Source organism: Sorex araneus, chromosome 1 (genome assembly GCF_027595985.1).
Source record: "Sorex araneus isolate mSorAra2 chromosome 1, mSorAra2.pri, whole genome shotgun sequence".
Classification (NCBI taxonomy): domain Eukaryota; kingdom Metazoa; phylum Chordata; class Mammalia; order Eulipotyphla; family Soricidae; genus Sorex; species Sorex araneus.
In genome coordinates, this window is record NC_073302.1 from 45,347,993 (window position 1) to 45,369,840 (window position 21,848).

The 21,848-nt window shown below is 38.8% G+C and overlaps 1 protein-coding gene across 1 annotated transcript; it reads left to right on the forward strand.

Moving 5' to 3' along the window:
* The first annotated feature begins 519 nt into the window (after positions 1–519).
* On the forward strand, positions 520–2,966 carry LOC101540949 (NADH dehydrogenase [ubiquinone] 1 alpha subcomplex subunit 13-like). Its single transcript, XM_055125413.1, has 2 exons — positions 520–539; positions 2,464–2,966. Exons 1-2 carry the CDS (start codon positions 520–522, stop codon positions 2,909–2,911), a joined length of 468 nt encoding a protein of 155 aa, XP_054981388.1. The 3' UTR covers positions 2,912–2,966.
* Positions 2,967–21,848: the final 18,882 nt, after the last annotated feature.

Below are 21,848 nucleotides of genomic sequence, written 5' to 3' on the forward strand. Positions count from 1 at the left end.
CTTTACCTGCTGTTTGATCAACTTATTGAATTTTTTAATCATAGAGCTTTGTGACTATTTTACATATCTTGGATATCAGTCTTTTGTCTGATGTATGATATGCAAATCACGATCACAATCACGATATCTCGTTAATCACCGATATCTCGGGCGGGCTCAGTAATATCTCATTTTGTCCTTTCCCTGAGATGTTAGAAGTCTATCTCGACTTGGCCCTCCTAACAATGTTGCACTGGGGGCTCTTCAGGGTCAGGGGAATGAGATCCAGCTTGTTATTGAATTTTGCATATGAATACACCATGGGAAGCTTGCAAGGCTGTCCCATGGGGGCAGGAAACTCTCAGAGGATTGCCAGTTTCTCCCAGAGGGAGAAGTAGGTTGCAAGATATCGCTTCTTTTAAGTCTTGCTTTTAAGTCTCTCTGGATGTTGGCCGTTGATGGGATTACACACACGTGGGTTCCTCTGCCAGTACCTTCATGCATGAGGCCTGTCTGAACGTGTGAAGAGGGGCCTCCAGCATGGCTGCAGCTAGGGTCCGGTATGCAAATATATTCTCCTATTTAGTAGACTCTCTGTTTTAGCCTTTCTTTTCTCATAAAAATTTTTAAAATTCGATGTCATTTCATTTTTTTTTATTTTGCTATGTTTTCCATCGTAGTAAAGGTGTATCTGAGGTCTATATTCTGGATCTATGTCTTCAATGTATTTTATTGATTCCACTCTAATCTTGAGATCTTTAAGTTCCTTTCAATTAACTTTGCTGTATGATGTAGAATTTGGATTCAGTTTTATTTTTTTGCAAGTGGCTATCCATTGATCCACTGTTCCTATTAACATCTGTTAATGAAGCTTTCTGTGTTCCACTTCATGTACCCAGATCATAAATTAACTGCATATATTTGAATGTTTACCTCGAGGCTCTCAATCCTACTCCACTGGTAAGAGAGTCTGTACTTATTCCAGTACCATTTCATTTTGATTACTTGCAACTTTTTAGCATTGGTTAGAGCTCTATAGTATGACTGATAGCCAGGGAATGCAATACTTCCTATCTTTTCAGAACTGCTTTGGTTATTTGTGGAGTTTAATACTGCATACGAATTTTAGTGGAATTTTGTTCTAAGTCTTGAAGAATAACATCAATATTTTAATGGGGTTGTGCTGAATTTGTATAATGCTTTGCTAGAATGGTATTTTCACAATGCCAATCCTTCCAATCCATGAACTCCAAATATTCTTCCATTATTGATGTTCTCTTAGATGACTTTAGAAAACGAGTTATGTTTAAGTCTTTCACAACTTCTGTCTAATTGATTTCTGGATACTTTATGATTTTGAACACTATTTGGAAAGGGAGTTGTCTTTTATTTCTTTCTCTTATAGTTCATAGTTTGCATACTGAAACACAACTTTTTACATATTTTATATACTGTATATTATATAGTTTGAAGCCTGGCTATTGGATTGGTTATAGTTTCTAAGAAGCTCTAGTGGCATCTTTAGGGTACTCTACATATATTATTTCATCTTCAAAAATAAAGTGATAGAATAATTTCTTCTTTTCCAATTTAAATTATTCTGATTTCTTTTATTCACTTGTTTGTTGTTTCAAGGGTTTCAAAAATTATATTGAATAATAGTGGATAAAGTAGACAACCTTGTCTGTACCTGACCTCAGACTTAAGGCTTTCAATTTTTTGTCACTGAGTATGATGCTGCCTTTGGGTTTCCATATAGAAATGGTTTCCATTATTATCTTAAAATACATTCTTTTTATCCCTATTTTGTTAAGGGTTTTTTTTTTCATTAAATGGTATTTAATCTTGTCAAAACTCTCTCCATGAATTGATGTAATCATATGATTTTCTTATATGTACTTTTGTTATTGTGGCAAACTAATTTAATTAAGTCACATACATTGAACCATTCTTACATACCTGGAATGAATTTCAGTTGTGGTCTATGATCCCTTTGATGTGCAGTTGAATTCAGTTTGCTTAGATTTTGTTGGGGCTATTTGCATCTTTCTTAGTAATATGTCTGTCTGCTTCTGGTATTTAGAGAAATGTTGGCTTCATAAATGCTACCAGAGAGGCTTCCTATTTCTTCATTATTTTGGAAGAACTTATGCTGTAAGTCTTCTTTGAAGCTTGATATAACTTATTATTGAATCCATCAGAACCTGAATAGGTTCTTGGGAATATTTTAAATTACTGTCGCATTTCTTCCTCATGACTGGTCGATTCAAGCATTCTCCTTCCTCCAGATTCCCTCTCTGTGGGTTGTAATAGTCTAAAAATGATTCACCTCCTCTAGGTTCTCCAGGTTAGTGGTATAAAGTTGCTCATGGCAATTTTATTGTTTAGATTTCTGTGATATCATAATTTCTTCCCTTTCATTTCTGATTTTAATTTATTTGGGGTTTTCTGTTCCCTTTCATGAATAGCTAATTTTTTGGTCAGGTTTATTCTATGCCTTGAGAGTTCAAGTATCTTTTTAAAAGGCAGAAGAAACGGAAACGCGAGCACGGCGAAGAGGGCAGCCTCGAAGGTGAAGCAGGACATGCCCCCTCTGGGGGGCTATGGCCCCATCGACTACAAGCGGAATCTTCCGCGGCAGGGACTGTCGGGCTACAGCATGTTCGCCGTGGGCATCGGGACCCTGCTCTTCGGCTACTGGCCCATGATCAAGTGGAACCGCAAGCGCAGGCGCCTGCAGATTGAGGACTTCGAGGCCCGCATCGCGCTCATGCCACTGCTCCAGGCCCAGAAGGACCGGAGGGTGCTGCTGATGCTTCGTGAGAATCTAGAGGAGGAGGCCGTCATCATGAAGGATGTGCCCGACTGGAGGGTCGGCGAGTCCGTGTTCCACACGACAGGCTGGGTGAACCCCCTGATGGGCGAGCTGTAAGCCATGCGGCCCACCGATGAGATCATCAACTCCACCTACGGCTTCATTTGGTACACGTAGGGCTGCACCCTCCCTCCAGCCCCCCCCCCCCCAGACAACAAAGGCTCTGGACTTCCCCCTGCCAAAAAAAAATAAATAAAATTTTAAAAAAACAAGCAGAAGAAAGCTTAATTTTGTTTGATGAACTGTCAGTCACTCTGTGCCTATTAATTAAAGGTTCAAGGTACTGAAATTTAGAAAAATTGATATAAAGTAATTTATTGATATTTATTTATAGGATTTGGGATGGCTTTTATTTTGACATTTAACCTTTGCTATATATTTTTTAATGAGGTTACTTGGTATGGATAATATGGGCTTAGATGCTACAAAAGCCCTTGGCTATTTTTCAGCCTGAGAATAATTTTATCATTGAATTCTATGTAATAACCTTGTGTGCTAGAGAATTCTTGGTTGGAGGTTCACTTTATGAAATACTTTGAAAGTATCATTTCAGGCACCTTTCCGCCGCCGCCCTCGGATCCTGACCAATCTCCACCCGCAGTCTTTTGTCAAAGGAGCATAGCCCCAAATCTTCAGTTGAGATTCCTCCCAAGCTAAGGAGAGCTCCAGATAGTAAAGCCCATAACAACATGAAGAAACAGAGAAAATCCCCACCACCAGGAGAGAGCCAAGAAAATATCTCACTAACCTCAGCAGCGACCTACCAGAAATACATCCTCCTCTCAGATAAAGAATTCAGAGAGGAAATTGTGAGGATGGTTCACGAACTCAAAGAAACTATGGAACGAACATCCAATAAATTAAGGGAGGATATGGATGCAGCATTGGAACGCTCCACCAAGATAATCCAGGAAGAAATGAGAGCAGAAATTTCAAAGCTACGGACAGAAGTCACACAACTAAAAGAATCAGTAGATGAAATTAAAAACTCCGTAGGAGCCCTCAATAGTAGAATGACTACAGAGGAAAACAGAATCTGTGAGCTTGAAGATGAGCTGCACAAAGCATATAGGCAACAACAAATAATGGCAAAAGACCTCAAAATGGCTCTAGAGCGAGTTAGAGTCCTAGAGGATGACCTCAGGAGAAACAACATAAGAATCATGGGAGTGCCGGAACCACACGGAACCAATCCCAATGAAAAAAGTACCATTAAAGACATCATTGCTAATAAATTCCCAGAGCTAGAGAATGCAGACATCCAGATACAAGGAGTCCGAAGGGTGCCAGCTAAAAAGGACCCAAATAGAAAATCCCCAAGGCATATCATAGTCCGAATGATGGATGCCGTGGATAGAGACACAATACTGCAAGCAGCAAGATCAAAGAAGGAGATCATAGACAAAGGCGCACCCCTTAAATTCACAGCAGACCTATCAGAAGAAACCCTCCAAGCCCGAAGACAATGGTGGGATATAGTGAAAAAACTTCATGAAATGAATGCCTCACCAGGAATACTCCATCCGGCTAAACTCTCAGTTAAACTTGAAGGAACCATACCCTATTTCATGGATAAGCAACAGCTCCGGAACTTCATAGACTCAAGACCAAATTTAAAAGAAGGACTCAAAGGGCTACTATAAGACAAGGAAAAAGACCTATAAGAACAACAAACCCTACAGAAAAATGGCACAAAATCCCATGACAATAATTTCTCTTAATGTTAACGGGCTAAATGCACCAATCAAGAGGCACAGAGTGGCAAAATGGATTCGGAAACTAAACCCAACTTTCTGCTGCCTACAAGAAACACATCTGAATAGTCAGAACAAACACAGACTCAAAATAAAAGGATGGAAAACAATCCTGCAAGCAAATAGCCCCCTCAAAAAAAAAAAGGCGGGGGTGGCCATACTAGTATCCGATAGCATAGATTTCAGCCTGAAAAAGATCAGAAGGGACAGCAAAGGTCATTTTATATTCACCAAGGGATATATACAACAGGAAGAAATCACACTCCTAAACGTATACGCACCTAATGAACGACCAGCTAAATACTTAAAAGAACTCCTAACAGAATTTAAGGAGGACATAACTAGCACCAGGATAGTAGTTGGAGATTTCAACACTGCCTTATCACCTCTGGATAGATCGACAAGAACAACACTCAGCAAGGAAACGATGGCCCTGAAGGAAGAAATGGAGGAGACAGGGCTAATAGACCTATACAGGGCTATATACCCCAAAAAGAAAGAATACACATTCTTTTCCAGTGCACACGGAACGTTTTCCAAAATAGACCATGTTCTGGGCCACAAATTATACCTTAATAGAATTGGGAAGATAGAAATTGTATCAACTATCTTTTCAGACCACGATGCACTGAAGATGGAAGTTAATCATGCACAGACGCGGAGAACCAAATCAAACACTTGGAAATTAAACAACTCACTATTGAACAATGAGTGGGTCATGGAGGAAATCAAGGAAGAAATTAAGAGATACCTCGAAACAAATGAGAATGAAGACACAAACTACCAGAACCTATGGGACGCAGCTAAAGCTGTGTTAAGGGGAAAATCTATAGCTCTGCAAGCCTTCCTCAGAAAGGAAGAAAGGGCCTATATAGATAGCTTGACTTCGCAGCTCAAGCTCTTAGAAGAGGACCAGCAAAAGGAACCCAAACCAGATCGAAAGAAAGAAATAATACAACTTAGAGCAGAAATTAACGATATGGGAACCCGAAAAACAATCCGTAAGATCAATGAAACAAAGAGCTGGTTCTTCGAGAAAATAAATAAGATTGATAAACCGCTAGCAAGACTCACAAAGAAAGAAAGAGAGAAAACCCTAATAAACCGAATCAGAAATGAAAAGGGGGACATCACAACAGAAACCAAGGAGATTCAAAGGATCATCAGAGACTACTTTGAAAGTCTGTATGCCACGAAACAAGAGAACCTAAAAGAAATGGACGAATTGCTTGATTCCTACAATCTCCCAAGACTGAGCCAAGAAGATGTGAAATACCTCAATAGGCCCATAAATATCAAGGAAATCGAAACTGTAATCAAAAGTCTCCCCAAAAACAAAAGCCCAGGTCCAGACGGATTCACTGGCGAATTCTTCCAAACATTTAAAGAAGACTTGTTGCCAGTTCTCCTCAAGCTTTTCCATGAAATTGAAAAGACAGGAACCCATCCAAACAGTTTCTACGAGGCACATATCTCCCTAATACCAAAAGCAAACAAAGACACCACTAAAAAAGAAAACTATAGACCAATATCCTTGATGAACACCGATGCAAAGATTCTCAACAAAATACTAGCAAATAGAATCCAACAACTCATCAAAAAGATCATACACCATGACCAAGTGGGATTCATCCCAGGGATGCAAGGATGGTTTAACATTCGGAAATCAATCAACATAATCCATCACATCAACAAAAGTAAAGATAAAAACCATATGATCATATCAATAGATGCAGAGAAAGCATTTGACAAGATCCAACACCCATTCATGATAAAAACTATCACCAAAATGGGTTTTGGAGGAACTTTTCTCAAGAGAGTCAAAGCCATCTACCACGAACCTAGGGCAAGCATTATCATCAATGGAGAAAAACTAAGGGCTTTTCCTCTAAAATCGGGGACAAGACAAGGATGCCCACTCTCACCACTTCTCTTTAATATAGTATTGGAAGAATTAGCAATAGCCATCAGGCAAGAAAAAGATATTAAGGGGATTCAGATCGGAAAGGAAGAAATCAAGGTCTCACTATTCGCAGACGATATGATGCTATACCTAGAGAAACCTAAAAGCTCTAGTAAGAAACTCTTAGAAACAATTGACCTATACAGTAAAGTCGCAGGCTATAAAATCAATACCCAAAAATCCATGGACTTCCTATATACAAACAATGAGACAGAGGAAAGGAACATGAAAAAAGCAATCCCATTCACAATTGTGCCCCAGAAAATCAAATATCTTGGAATCAGCTTAACTAAAGAAGTAAAGGACCTCTACAAAGAAAACTATAAAACGCTACTCCATGAAATAAAAGAGGACATGAGGAAATGGAAACATATCCCCTGCTCATGGATAGGGAGAATAAACATTGTCAAAATGGCAATACTCCCAAAAGCATTATATAGATTTAACACGATCCCTATAGGGATACCCATGGCATTCTTCAAAGAAACGGAGCAAGCAATCCTGAAATTTATATGGAACAATAAACGCCCACGGATAGCTAAAACAATTCTTGGGAAAAAGATGATGGGAGGCATCACCCTCCCCAACCTTAAACTCTACTACAAAGCGGTAACAATTAAAACAGCATGGTACTGAAACAAAGGCAGAGCTGCAGACCAATGGAACAAGGTGGAATATCCCCACACACAACCTCAAATGTATGATCATCTAATCTTTGATAAAGGAGCAAGAGATGTGAAGTGGAGCAAGGAAAGCCTCTTTAACAAATGGTGCTGGCACAACTGGACAACCACATGCAAAAAAATGGGTTTAGACCTTGACCTGACACCATGCAAAAAAGTCAGATCAAAATGGATTAAAGACCTCAACATCAGACCACAAACCATAAGGTACATTGAAGACAAGGTCGGCAAAACCCTCCACGATATTGAAGATAAAGGTATCTTCAAAGATGACACGGAACTAAGCAATCTAGTAAAAACAGAGATCAACAAATGGGACTACATTAAACTAAAAAGCTTCTGCACCGCAAAAGATACAGTGACCAGCATACAAAGACTATCTACAGAATGGGAAAGGATATTCACCCAATACCCATCAGATAAGGGGTTAATATCAATGGTATATAAAGCACTGGTTGAACTCTACAAGAAGAAAACATCCAACCCCATCAAAAAATGGGGCAAATAAATGAACAAACCTTTCCCAAGGAAGAGATACGAATGGCCAAAAGGCACATGAAAAAGTGCTCTACATCACTAGTCATCAGGGAGATGCAGATCAAAACAACCACGAGATACCACCTCACACCACAGAGACTAGCACACATCCAAAAGAACAAAAGCAACCGCTGTTGGAGAGGAAGTGGGGAGAAATGGACCCTTCTACACTGCTGGTGGGAATGCCGGCTAGTTCAGCCCTTTTGGAAAACAATATGGACAATTCTCAAAAAACTAGAGGTTGAGCTCCCATTTGACCCAGCAATACCACTGCTGGGAATATATCCCAGAAAAGCCAAAAAGTATAGTCGAAGTGACATATGCACTTATATGTTGTTCACTGCAGCACTGTTTACAATAGCCAGAATCTGGAAAAAACCCGAGTGCCCTAGAACAGATGACTGGTTGAAGAAACTTTGGTACATCTATACAATGGAATACTATGCAGCTGTTAGAAAAAATGAGGTCATGACGTTTGCATATAAGTGGATCAACATGGAAAGTATCATGCTAAGTGAAATGAGTCAGAAAGAGAGAGACAGACATAGAAAGATTGCACTCATCTGTGAAATATAGAATAATAGACTATAAGACTAACGTCCAAGAATAGTAGAAATAAATACCAGGAGGTTGTCTCCATGGCTTGGAGGCTGGTCTCTCACTCTGGGTAACTCAGGGAAGGGACCACCAAGTAAAATGTGGTCGGAGGTCATGCAGGGGAAGGGTGATGCGGGCCGAATACAGACTAGAGACTGAACACAATGGCCACTCAACACCTTTATTGCAAACCACAACACCTAATTAGAGAGAGAGAACAAAAGGGAATACCCTGCCATAGTGGCAGGGTGGGGTGGGGGGAGACAGGACTGTGACATGGGGGAGGGATATTGGGTTTACTGGTGGTGGAGAATAGGCACAGGTGAAGGGATGGGTTATCGAACTTTGTATGGGGGAAACATGAGCACAAAGATGTATGGATCTGTAACTGTACCCTCACAATGACTCTCTAATTAAAAATAAACTAATAAAAAAAAAGAAAGTATCATTTCATTCTCTTCTTGTAAGCCAAATTTCACTTAAGAAATCTGATGTGACTCTTAAGAGGTGGGGGATGGTGGTATTTTGTTTCCTTTTGTTTTTGTATGAATGAGGTTTTTGCCTTCCTCTTGTCTCTATAAGAAATCTGTCTCTGCCTTTGGTTCTTGCCATTTTTATTATAATGTGTCCTGCTGTTGTTCTGTTTAGAGCTACTTTGATTGGCACTCTTTTGATCTCCTAGATCATGTTCTAATCACCTTTTCAAATTAATCACTTCTCAGATTTATTCTCAATCAGCTGTTTTTTCCCCTTTACTTTTATCCTCTCCTTCTAAGAGTCTTATGACTCTGAAGTTGTTCCTCATGGTATTGTCAACAATATCTTTATTTCTCACATTTTTCTCAATCTCTTTTCTATTATCCCTTCTTTATTGAAGGAGTTGCATACTCTATCTTTATGGTCAGTTATTTGATTATCAGCTTCATCCATTCTTCTGCTGAGACTTGATACTATATTTTTTAGCTCCTTTATTTCTACTGAAGTGAGTTCTTTCATTTTTTCATCAGATACTCACCAAGTCTATTGATTTTCTGTTGAGTTATTTTTTTCAGATTGTTAAACATTGAGAGAATTGTTTCAAAGTCTTCTTCAGGCTGGTAAAAAGAATCTTGATGTAGTTGGGAATCTTCTTATACTTTTGTAACAAGTATCTACTGATACTGAATTCCTATGTCTTTTCATTTTCCCACTGCTCTGTCTACTGCAGAGGTATAGGGGACAGAAGTGAAGGGTTTCCTGACCATCTGACCACTCAGGACTCCAAACTCTTGTTGGTGGGATTTGTCTCACTCCCCAGGTGGGGTACAGTTGAATCCCCTTGCAATCTACCTGTGCAATCTTCAGTATATGGTTCTCACCACTGGTGTCTCCAGAGGCATCTCTTACTGGAGCTTATCTTTCTTTATAACTCTATGTAAACTGGAAAGGAGATGCCACTGCGGATGCTTCTTGCATTGTGACCATTAGGGATAACAATGTAACCATTAAGGAACTCCAGACTTTGAAGCAGTTGGGGAGATACCTCTACCAGGGCAGAAGTTGCCACAGGGGAGCTAGCTCTGTTGGCTGCTCCTTACAACACAACCCATGATACGGTAAATTTATTTGGAATTTTAAAAGACTATCTTAACTTTTTTCAGACATATATTTAATTTTTTTAATTAAATCAAAGTGAGATGCACAGTTTTAAGGTTTTTTATAACTGGGTTTCAGTCATATAATGTTCTAACACAAAACCCTTTGAGTAAATTTATTTTGATCTCTGTTCAGAAAGCCATGTGTATTCACAAAGTGGAAGAATCTACTATCTTGATCAAGTGGGAATTTTGGATGTTCAACTGAATGATGGTTGGCAGCAGGGGCTAAGTCTAATGCTTGTATTTTATCGTATATAGCCATGACTTTTCTCACTTTTTTTAATTCATTTATTAATTATAATTTTATTACTCTTTATAAAGATGATAAAGTCATAGGCTCAGAATACTTCATACTTTATGTCTAAATAGGAGAATAGAAATTTTTAGCTAAGCCAGAAATCATAAATTCAATTAAACCTTCATTTTATTTCAACTTAAGCATATGTTTATACAAATACTATGAAAATTCAATTAAGAGTCACTTAGAATTTAGATCTCTGCTCTCAAAACCTCGTTAAAACTAGTTTCATTTAGATTTTATACCGTTCTATACATTTCCTTTTTAATGGTATACCTGAATAAGATTTATCTGAAGGATATACAAAAGACTAATTATTGCAACTAATTTTCAAAAAGTCCAGGGCAATGAGGAGGTTGGGGAAGGGGCTATCTAATCATAGAAACAAGTGCTATAAAATGTAGAAACTGTAGAGTAAGTTTTTTTTTTTTGAGAGTAAAAGGGGTCTTTGAGAAAGTTTTTGTCCTTTATGGGCACAGAAACAAAAATAATATTAATAAACATGAATATCAAAATCAACTGCTGATATTGTATCTATTACTTTGTCTTTGAACATATCATGGATTTTCACATAAAAATAAGATATTAAAGTTATGATACTATATCTAGACTTCCACAGATCATAAAGATTTGCTAGACAACACATTATGTCAATGGAGAAGCAAATGGTTGATGACTTAGGAAGTAATATAATCATCTTCTCAATTCCATAACTAGAGGTACAAGCAAATGAAATAAGCATAGTTTAATCCCTAGCACCACATGATTGCATGAGTACCACTAGAAATGACTATGACACACAGAGCTGGGAGTTACCCTTGAGCATCCCTACGTGTCCAATACTTTTTAAATGATTTATTGAATAATTATCATAGCAACATTTTCTACCACACAGATACTCATTATAACCTGGGAAATATTTATGTATCTTTTTTAAATAATAGACTTCAAAGATAGATCGTATAATTTTTATTTTCCAAAATATGTATAAAACAGGACCAGCGCTGGAATACAAGTTTTGCATACAAAAACCCTGGGTTCAATTTCCCACACAGGATGATATCCCCAAGTATGTTGGGAGCAATCCCCAGTCACCATGTCAGGAGCATCCACCGACCACCATAGGGTGTGACCCAATACACCCCAAAAGTGGATACATATTTATACATATATATGTGTGTATGTATGTGTAAGCATATATAAAAATCCCACGTTCACTGGTCTTTTTAGTAGTTTTAGTGGTAGCCAGTAGTTTAATTAACAGCTATTGAAAAACATTGTCTTCACTTTCACATTAAATGTAATGGTTTAGCATCAAACAAAAAAGCACTTATTTTTAGAAAGAAATTTATAACACTGAAAGCATCTGGTTTGTATACAGGACATCACTGATAAAGAACTGACATGAAAGAAGGTGAGAACTGATGAGTCAAATTAAAAAAAAAAAACCTTGGCATAAATGAAAACCTTTGCACAAATGGTTGAAGAAAAATGTCTTAGAGTCTTGTAAAATATTTCTTAGTATCTCTCTGGCACAAAGAAGGTGTTTCATTAATGTCTGTTAAATAAATGAGTATGCATGCACAGTCTCATTTTATCTGTATTTCCTTTAATGACTCAGTTCTGCAACTCTATCCATTTTAGATACTCAAAAAGTGCTAGAGTCAGGCAGTCAAAGGTTGCCAGAAGTGAATGTAATATTGGTCTTTTTTTTTTCAGAGAAATTAAATAACTTCTCAAGAACAAAAAACTTCAGATTCTATGACAACCTGAAGAATTTAGGTGTACCTTCCAAAATATAACTTCTTGTATTCTGTTTCTCCTTGAAGAGATTTTTTGTGCCTGAAAGAGCACAATATTTTCATGTAAATCCTATACAAGGTTCCAGACCCATTATCTGCTCTATAACCTTTGACATGTCACTTATCTTGTGAACTTCAATTTCCCTAACTAAGAAGTAGTGGACACTTACTGACATTGTAAACAGGCTAGCGGTATGTTCTTCAGAAATAATGACATCAATTTTGGTTTGGGTAATTATTCCTCACTTGTGCTCTCCCTTCAGAAGTTCCCTAGATTGGACTCAGAGAAGCTGACAGCCTGAGTTAGGGAAGCACTAATTGGATTCCCTGTAGGGGAGCCTCATCTTGACTAGAGCTCTTCAGCTTCTTTCTCTTTGTTCTATTTATCTTTCAACTGTGAGCGGATTTGGGAGTGGGGGAAGAGAATATCTCTTAATATTAGTTTGGCTATTGTACTTTGGACAAGCCCCGCTGGTTACATCTCTGTATCTCACCCCATCTCTCTCAACAGATAATGCCCTTCCCCAACCAGAGAAAATATGCTTTGAGAGACACTCAACTATCAGTGTTATCACCTTCTGTCTTGCTTGTTCTATGGCAAATCCTAAGGTGTCTCATTTTTACTTTTGTTCAATTCTTCATCTCCCACCCAGTAAGAGCTCACCAACACCTCCTGCTTCTGAAAAATTGCTTTCTGATTCCGCAAAGCATTTACTCTCGGGTCTATTCCTCAGTCCTTCACATCTTTCCAAATAGATAGTTCACGTGTGCTTTCCAACATTAGAAAAAAAAAGAGTTCCATCTCAGCAAGCTGTATACATTTTTTTATTTTCAAAATGTTTCTGTGGAGGGCATTTGAGCACATATGATATGATTAATAAAGTTCCTAGCTTCTTAAACTAGATAACAACCTCATATGGGATTATGTAACTGAATATAACTCTCTCTCTCTCTGTCTCTCTCTCTCTCACACACACACACACACACACACACACACACACACGTCAACCATAAATGATATCTGAACATACAACAGCTAAAAATTATTTGAAAATCAAACAAAATGAAATCCAAGGCGTTTCTGAAATGGCTCACTCATGTTCCATTTCTGGAATGAAAATAGATCATGAGTAGAAAAAAGTTTAAGATGCGTTGCTACCACTGAAATTTCAAGATGAACAGAGCATAGTCCCTCCCCCTCAGGATGATCACCAAAGTGATGCACATGGAGAATTTCATAGCACACTGCGAAGAAACGACAGAAGGAAGGACAAAGTTTCAGCCAGAAGAGTTCTTATTCTATTATTTCTTGCTTCAGAAAATATTTCTTTTTTCCTGTTAGTGTATTTTGTGCATGTTTCCTCATGCTATTATCTATTTGTTTTCACTGCATTTTGGAATATCCCTTGGATCATTTTAGTACATATTCTCTGTTCATAGAGTGATCATTGGGTGGAAGGTAGAAGAAATTGAGTTGCTAAAGAGGAACACTGGGGAATTAGGAACAATGCAGAAGAAAGAATCCGAATCAGATAAGAATACCTGGCAATATAGTGAAAAGATTGGGGCTATCTGGATTAAAAATAGTACTTTAAAGACATAAAGTCAGTGTAGTCGTTTTTCTATTGTTTCAGAGCAAATCATTACAAGTTTAGAAGTTTTAAAAAGTAACATTTTGGGGTCAGAGCTATAGTACAATGGATAGGGCATTTGCCTTGCAAACAGCTGACCCGGGTTCGATCCCCAGCACTAGATATGTTCCTCTGAGCATCACCAAGAGTGATACTGAGTGCAGAGTCAGGAGTAATCACCGAACACAGTTAGGTGTGGCTAAAAAAACAATTGCAAAAAAAGTATTTTTTATTTTTTTAACAGTTACAATTATCTCACAGTCCTTTACATCAAAAGTCCATTCTAGCTATACTGGGTTCCTTACTCAAGTTCTTATACTGAAAAGACCATCCTCGTTAAGTTCCTCTTTTGAGGTTCTGCAGAAGAATCTACATCCATGCTCATTCTGCTTGTTGACAAATCATTTTCTTGAGGCCATATGTATAGTTCCTCACTGTTCACAGACTAGAAGTCCTTTGAGATCATGGTGGCGACTCTTGAAACCTTAAAATTTGCAGTTGTGCCCACTCAAAGCTGGCATCACAAAGTCTATCTCACATGGAATCAGCTTCAGGTTTCAAATCTCGTCAAGCAATATCCAGTCCCTTTTAAGGGTAAACTTGATTAAGAAGGTACATAAAGCATGACATCTCTTAAAGTCAACTGTGCATATAACACAACCTACTTATGAGAGGGCTATGCCATCATATTCACACTCCCACCAACAAACATTCAAAGGGAGAGGATTATATAGAACATGTAATTAGGAAGAGGAAAACTGCAGGCCATTATAGCCTGCTGTAAACCACAGCTGTATTCTTTATTTGATGCGAAGAGTGCTATGAATATTCAGGACTTTAGGAGGGGAAGGGTGGGTACTCATGGACAGAGAACCAAAGGGCTAATGACTTATGAGAGACATAGACTAACCAGGGGAAAAGAGAATAGAATATTACTACTTATTCTTGTCTCTTCTCAGACCAGAGTGTTATCCTGAGACATGTATTGGAACAGACATCTTCAAAGAGATTGATTGGTGCTCTCTTTGGAAAGGAAAAGAGAGACTTTGTTATCATCAGCTGACCAAGCGTCCTCACAGAATGTTGTATGCAACTTGAAGTTACAAATAAATGTATTCCTATCTTCAGTATCTAGTCAAAACAATATAGATTTTAACCAGATGAAAAAAATATGGGGAAAGGTCAAAGGTATTTTTTGTGGGATTTTAAATAGGGGTGAAACTCGTCAGAGCTGTGACTGAGGGAGTTGAACCTGGCTCACTCTAGGTGACACTCATTTGGTAAAGCATGTGCTTTTTAATTTGAACTACCTCTCTGGCCCTGGGAAAGCATTTTAAAGTTCCAACATAATGTCACTCTATTCAGACTTTGGAAGATGGGAAATTTCAGGGGGTAAAGAAAAACAGAATCAAGTTGTTATTCATGCAAAAAAAATATTATTCAGCAAAGCTGTGAAATGAAACTGATTCAAAAACTGGGGGTTCTCCACACTCAGGGCAATTGAAGCAGATCCAGATGCTGTCAGAGATAACTATAAAATGAAACCTTGCAATGAAAGGTTAAAAGGACAGTTTGTAAAAATGGAAGGGTTAAAGACATCTGGTAATTTTCTGTGCCTCCTATAGTATATCTATTGCAAGATCTTTTTAACTTTCAGGTATGACATTTTCCTATCAGTGGTTAAGGAATACAATCCACAGGACACCTTTAATGATCTCAAAAATGATGCCAAGAAAACCTTCACATTTCCCCAACTCTGAAATATCTAGTCATTCTCACCATTTTCCCTTTCAACAGTTTAAGCTAGAAATTTCCAAACTGCACTTTGTAAAAATCACTTTCTTAGCAATTTTCTTCACCACTGTCTCCCAAAGATTAGAACTATAAATAATAGAAAACCTTAATTACAAATTTAGTTTTTTTTAAACAGTGTTTAGAGATGGAGTGTTAAAATCTCCATAAAATTACACCTTTGAAATTGCTTAATTGTGTTTTTCCTGCCAATTTAAATTGCTCATAAAAGGGAAAATTTTAAAATATATAGTTTCTAATTCTTTCCCTGATTCATCACAGTCACGTTGCTTTTGCTCCAGAAGATAGCAGTGCTTGTACAAATACTGCAAACATCAGCAAATTAAGGTTAGGCCCACAGTAATGTGGGAGGAAGAGGGAGGAGACACTTCAGTCTCCTGGTTTGGTTTAATTTATGTCTAGTGGACCTTTTTTAAAAAAAGACCTTCAAAGTTTGATTCTCACTTAGAACCTTCCAGTTATAGCATGTAATAATAGTTATAGAGGTCTTATTAAATTTCTTTACAAAGATTTTGCTCTCCACGGCATAGGAGCCTAGCTTTCTTTATAATTGCAATTATGGCAATATTAATCAAATTTGCATCATAAACATCATACTAGAAGCTCACATGCTCATGAAATATATCTTAGCTATAACAGAATATGCTATTGCCTATATAGATTTGTGAACCCACAGTCTACTAGACTGGTAACATAATAAAGTGCTCATTGAAGATGTTTTCCCCTCTGTGCCCAGCAGGAAAATCGGCATATTTGCTTTGGTACAAAGGTCAACTTCCCAAATTCTGCCAACTATCATAATCAAATAGCTGTGCCACATTCAACTTCCAAAGCAAGAGCACAATGGAAAGAGTAAATAAGAAGTACCAGGTGCTTTAAGAACACACATTTGGGCTGGAGAGACAGTTCAATGGGATAAAGCAGATACTTTGTATACAGGATACCCAAGTATGATTCCCAGCTCCACAAGGTCCTCTGAGCACTACAGCTAGCAGAGCCCCTAAGTACTACCAGGTGTAATAAAATAAAATTTTAAAAGGGAACAAAAATTCATTCACAAATGCTTAAAAAAAGAAACCAAAAACCTCCCCCAAAAATCAACATTCAAAATGGAACCTTCTGCCCCTCTGTGCAGGACATAAATAGCAATATGTTCCTTATGAGGTACTGGTATATTATACATACACACAGGGAGAAGGCATCTGTTGATATTCATATCTGGCTACATTTTAAATGAGTTTAAAAAAATCTAGTAAGCTTTTACAAACCACAAAAGCCTAACTCCACACCAGAGACTATGCATCAGTTGATCCTGATTTTAAGAAGTGCATCAACATTATTCTGAGCTCCCCTGGTGTCTAATAAATAGTTCAATGTATCACTGGCCAAGTAGAACAATGCTGGATTATTCTTGGCCAAACGTTAAGTAGCTATGTGATGCAGATAAAAGCATTAATCTCTCTGGGCTACAATATTAGTCTGAAAACATTAGATATCTGAATTAGAAATTTCTTTCGTCTCTAAAGTACTATGGTTTTAAACAATAAAAACAAACAGGACTAACCATTCTCAACACACACTCATTGACAAAAGATAAGTATAGCAGAGAAAAATATACTGCTTCGATGTTATTCTTAAGAAAAAAACACCGAAAGCTATGCAAGCTATGTGGGATAGCAAAACATGTGCATTAAAATAGAAAATCACAATTCAAAGTAGGATGGGTTTGGTCCTAAGAATAAATTTAATTAGTGCTGAATATTTTTTTCAAAACTGAGCTATACAAAGGGAAAAAAATCTCACTGGACCAGTAAAATTGGCAAAGACTTTTGTGAGAAGACAGAACAAACTTAACTCCTCTAAAATAAATGATAGGGGATTATTAAAAATTGGATGCACGTGGCTGACCCGGGTTCAATTCCTCTATCCCTCTTGGAGAGCTCAGCAAGCTACCGAGAGTATCCTGTCCGCACTGCCGAGCCTGGCAAGCTACCCGTGGTGTATTTGATATGCCAAAACCGGTAACAACAAGTCTCACAATGGAGATGTTACTGATGCCCGCTCAAGCAAATCTATGAACAATGGGACGACAGTGCTACAATGCTACAGAACTGTTAAAGTACTGGAGAACTTTGGTAGGATCCATTCAATCAGGGTTTTTGTGTTTTTTTATTAGTTTCTGCAGAAGCTAGGCTCCCACCCTCCCACAGAAACTGAGAGATGGGGAGCACTTCCTTCAAAGGTGTGATTCTCCTTAAGACACTTTGGGAAGTATAATATTTGCATCTCAAAAGGAAAAGCAGAAAGAACTCAAAGAAGCCAGTTCTCTATAACAAATGCACAAAGAGAAAGAAGATCAGGGACCTATAAAATTAAACTTCTTTAGTTGAGTTGAAGTGGAAATACCCTCCTCACTATTTTAACTGTTTCTATTCTTTTTTGTCACAAGACCTGAAATTCTTTGAGTTGAATTCTTTCCACATCTCTTGACTGGTTAGGCTGATAAAGCATTATAATTCATGAATTTAATACCACCCTTTTGTGCCACAATTTTTATTTTTCCTCTTTGTGGGAAGGGGCGTATCATATAATCAATGGTGTCTATAACCATTGTGTTTCAGGCTGCAGTGATGACCATAGCAAGTGGTATAACTTTCAGCCTTCAAAAGGACTTCATTAAATTAGAAGTGAAAGGTCATCTGTGTAGTGGTTGTTGTGAAGCAGGAAGACAAGCAAATAAGGAAGAGACCCCATGGTGACAAATTCCTGGGAAGTTATAAAACTAACTAGTCTTGATAAAGACCCGCCTGTCGATACAGGAACTACATAAGGCCTGATAGGACCTAGCCTGAGTACAGAGAATGCTGGACCCCATTTTTAAAAGAAGCTCCAGCTGGAACAAAGGCCAGGAAAGGAAAACCAAAAAAGACCATCAGTTAGTTACTCCCAATTCTACATCCTTGGCAACCACCTTAGCAACCTAGGTAGAAAGCCCCACGTGGACCAGACTTGTGAGAAATGCGATACAAGCCAATTTGAACAAAGAACGCGTGCACATGTGCTGCCTGGATCCATGTGTTGCCTGTGCTCATGTGTTGCTGCTGAGTGCATGTGGTACCTGAACACATGTGTCGCCTCCATCTCTCCCGCTGAGATGTGTACTTTCATATCTAAAGCTAGGGTGTGCACTGGGGCTTCCTGTCCACTCTGGAGAAGACCCTGTTCTCTCTTGAGTGCATTACTCTCTCTTCCCCCACCTCTCCCCTTCCCTTACCCTCTTCCTCCCGTCCCTCCCCAAAAGCTTCCAAATAAAATCTGTTTTTACTTCTTTTACTTTGTTGCTCCCCTCCTCCTGAAATTTTTTGTAAGGGAAAGGCAGGGACCCAAAAGGCCTGTGGATGGTCTAGGACTGACTTTTTTTTCCTGCAAGGAACAATGCTCACAGTCCTAGCTTCCTCCAGCTGTTCCCCAGGTGGCAGAGGTTGAATAGACAGAAAATGGCAGATTGTGTTCTGGAAGCTGCCGCCTCTCTCCTACCCCACTTCACATAAGTCACCAGGGCCCCTCACAGGTATCAGTAGCATACTACCATTGTCATGGCCTGTAAAAAACTAAAGCTCACCGAGGGGCAAGTGTACTCGCGGGCTCTCCGGGCGGCTCTGTCTCACCACCCGCGTTCGGTGCTCTGGAACCGCAGTGTGTGGACTGGATCGGGACGGCCGGTGGTCAAGGACAGGCGAAGGAAGAACGAGGACCAAGCTGGTTGCTGATTAGTTACCGTTTATTCAATCTTTCATCTTTCTCATCTCCCGCACTCCCAGCTCTGGCCTCTCTCTGGATCTACTGCTCAACTCCTGCCTCTCCCTGGCTTCTCTCTCTCCTCCTCCTTGTCTCTCCCGATCTCTCTCTCAGTGGGTCTGCCCCGTGGATCTGGCTCGTGGATCTGCCCCCGGAAACAAGATACAAAACCAAAACCGAAGCTGAAGCCTTCTTTGGGCTGAAAGCACTGGGATTTACATCCCAAAGACCAGGCTGGGCTGCAGCAAGAAATCTACATGTCAACTACAAACTAGACAGCACCTGAAATTTACATCCCAAAGACTAGGCTAGCACCTTAGATTTGCGGGTCAAAGATCAGCTAGGTTTCTGTGACAAAACTCCAGAAGGCAGCTGGAAAAGGGGAAATATTCCAACATCTCCCCCCTTTTTGTTTAGAACAGATTTTAACCATAAAATAAAATGCTAGGCACAAAAAGTTCAATAACACTAGCAGAACACCTATTCTCTAGCACAGATACGCTTTCAGCAGGACCCATCCAAGGATGAAATCCCATGGTTGTGTTTCTCCTCTCCTTGTCAGACAAACATATAAGCATTCACAATATTAATCATTTTGTATGGGCATAGCAAGAGATGCATTAAACTTTTAGAATTGCTCTCCGGGGGTCACCTCATCTCAGACTACAGCGCTCAGGCCAGATTAGTCTTTCCTAGCCCTAGCAGGGCCCTGTCTCGTCGTTGCTTTTGGATCATGACATGACACCCCATGACCAAGCTCTTAACATATAGTTAAGCATTAGGCGCTTTGGCCAGGCCCATCTCGATGCCAGGGTAGCACACAACTTACCGCTTGCCCTGGGTCCTTCTTCGTCCCACGTTGGGACCCTGCCTTTTAAGAGGGCTAGGAACTGAGGGCAACCAAGGCTACAGTCAAGAAAGCAGATGCCCGGGAATTAATAATATTCAAAGCCAATTAAATCTCAATTGCAAAGGCATAATATTAAATGTCTTCCTCTGTCCATACAAAAAGACATGCTCTGAATAAACTATGCAAAGGACTCAAGGAGAAGAGAAAAACATTATTTACAAGTCAACAGAACACTAAGAAAGAAGCTACAAATAAACAAAGAGGAATAGGAGCACTGTAACGAGAGTAACCCAATAAACCTAAACTACTGAGGCTATGTTATCCTACAATGGCCAACATAAGACTATACACCCAAATATTTAAAAGGTTGTACTCCTGAAATTTGCATAATGTTATAAGCCATTAGTACCTCAATAAAGAGCATTCAGGTTTTCTCCTGAAATTCACAAAAGCCTACAAACTGTTGTTTCACTGTGGTGAAAGATTGTTTATTGAAGTGAGTCACTGCATGAAAATTTGATGTTTTTGGTGAAGTAAATACTGACTGTGAAGGTAATGACTGAAACTATTCTCTTTGCAGGCAACAAATTTGCTAGATGAAGGCATCCACAATCAAGATGTGGATGTGTAAAACATCTTATGTTATATTTTGCTATTATTGGAGCATTATTATTGTGTTATATTTTGCTATTATTTGTGTCTTTCATCCAATAAAGACAAGAGAAACCACCCAATCCATCAGAAAAAATTTAAAAAGAGAGAGATTCAGGTCCAAGTCACAAGAGTGTGGTGTAACCAACTGCTAACAGCTTTGGCTTTTAATTTCTTAGTGAGGAAGATTCAACATTATGGGTCTCACAAAGGACTATGCCTTAGAAAAAACATTTTTTGTTTTACCTAGCTGTGACTGATGAGCCTAAACTGAATCTTACCTTCTGAAATCAAAGCTTTTTTGTCTATAGTACACTTCTAACAAAAGATGTCTCAAGCAATTATGGGGGAGTTCAGTTAGAACAGTATTCTCCAAAAGACGCATCAGATTTGTGATTTCCAAATGTTATCAATCTATTTTTAATCTAGTCCCCCTTTTCATTATTTTATTTTAAAGGAATCAGTGCCTCTGTCTTTTAGTATGGCAGAGATGGAAAATTCTTGCACTCTCCATGTGCCGCCTTGATGTCTGGCCTAATTATCAGCATGAGATCCTTCTGTGTATTCTTCAAAACTCAAGGCTCAAAAGTGCCTATGCCATCTTTTCATGAAAAAAGAACTACTTCACGTGGGTTTATAGTGAGTAAAATTCATTGATTCAGCAAAGCCACAAGCAGATAATAGCTTTAGTTTCCTTAACTTAATCCCAAAGGAGGGTGGTAAGAGCAAGCTGGATTTTCTTAAAAAGAGGCCCTGATTCAAGTTCTAGTAAAACAATTTTTAAAGTGCCTGCAGTGAGGGATCCTCAGGGAATCATTAGCAACTTGTCAATGCCTGCATGAAATAGGAAATGGTTGAGCTCTTTTGCTAACAGGTCTGGAGAGTTTCAAAGGCTGGGGAAGGTTCTCTAGCCCAGGGCCTCTGGGGAATTCTCAGGTGTAGAAGGGGTATCTTAGAAGAAAGACCAAGTCACTCTGCCCC

Coding starts and splice junctions, on each gene's coding strand:
- LOC101540949 (XM_055125413.1), top strand. CDS start 520: ATGGCTGCAGCTAGGGTCCG. Junction 540..2,463: donor ATGGCTGCAGCTAGGGTCCG/GTATGCAAATAT, acceptor TTTTTTGGTCAG/GTTTATTCTATGCCTTGAGA.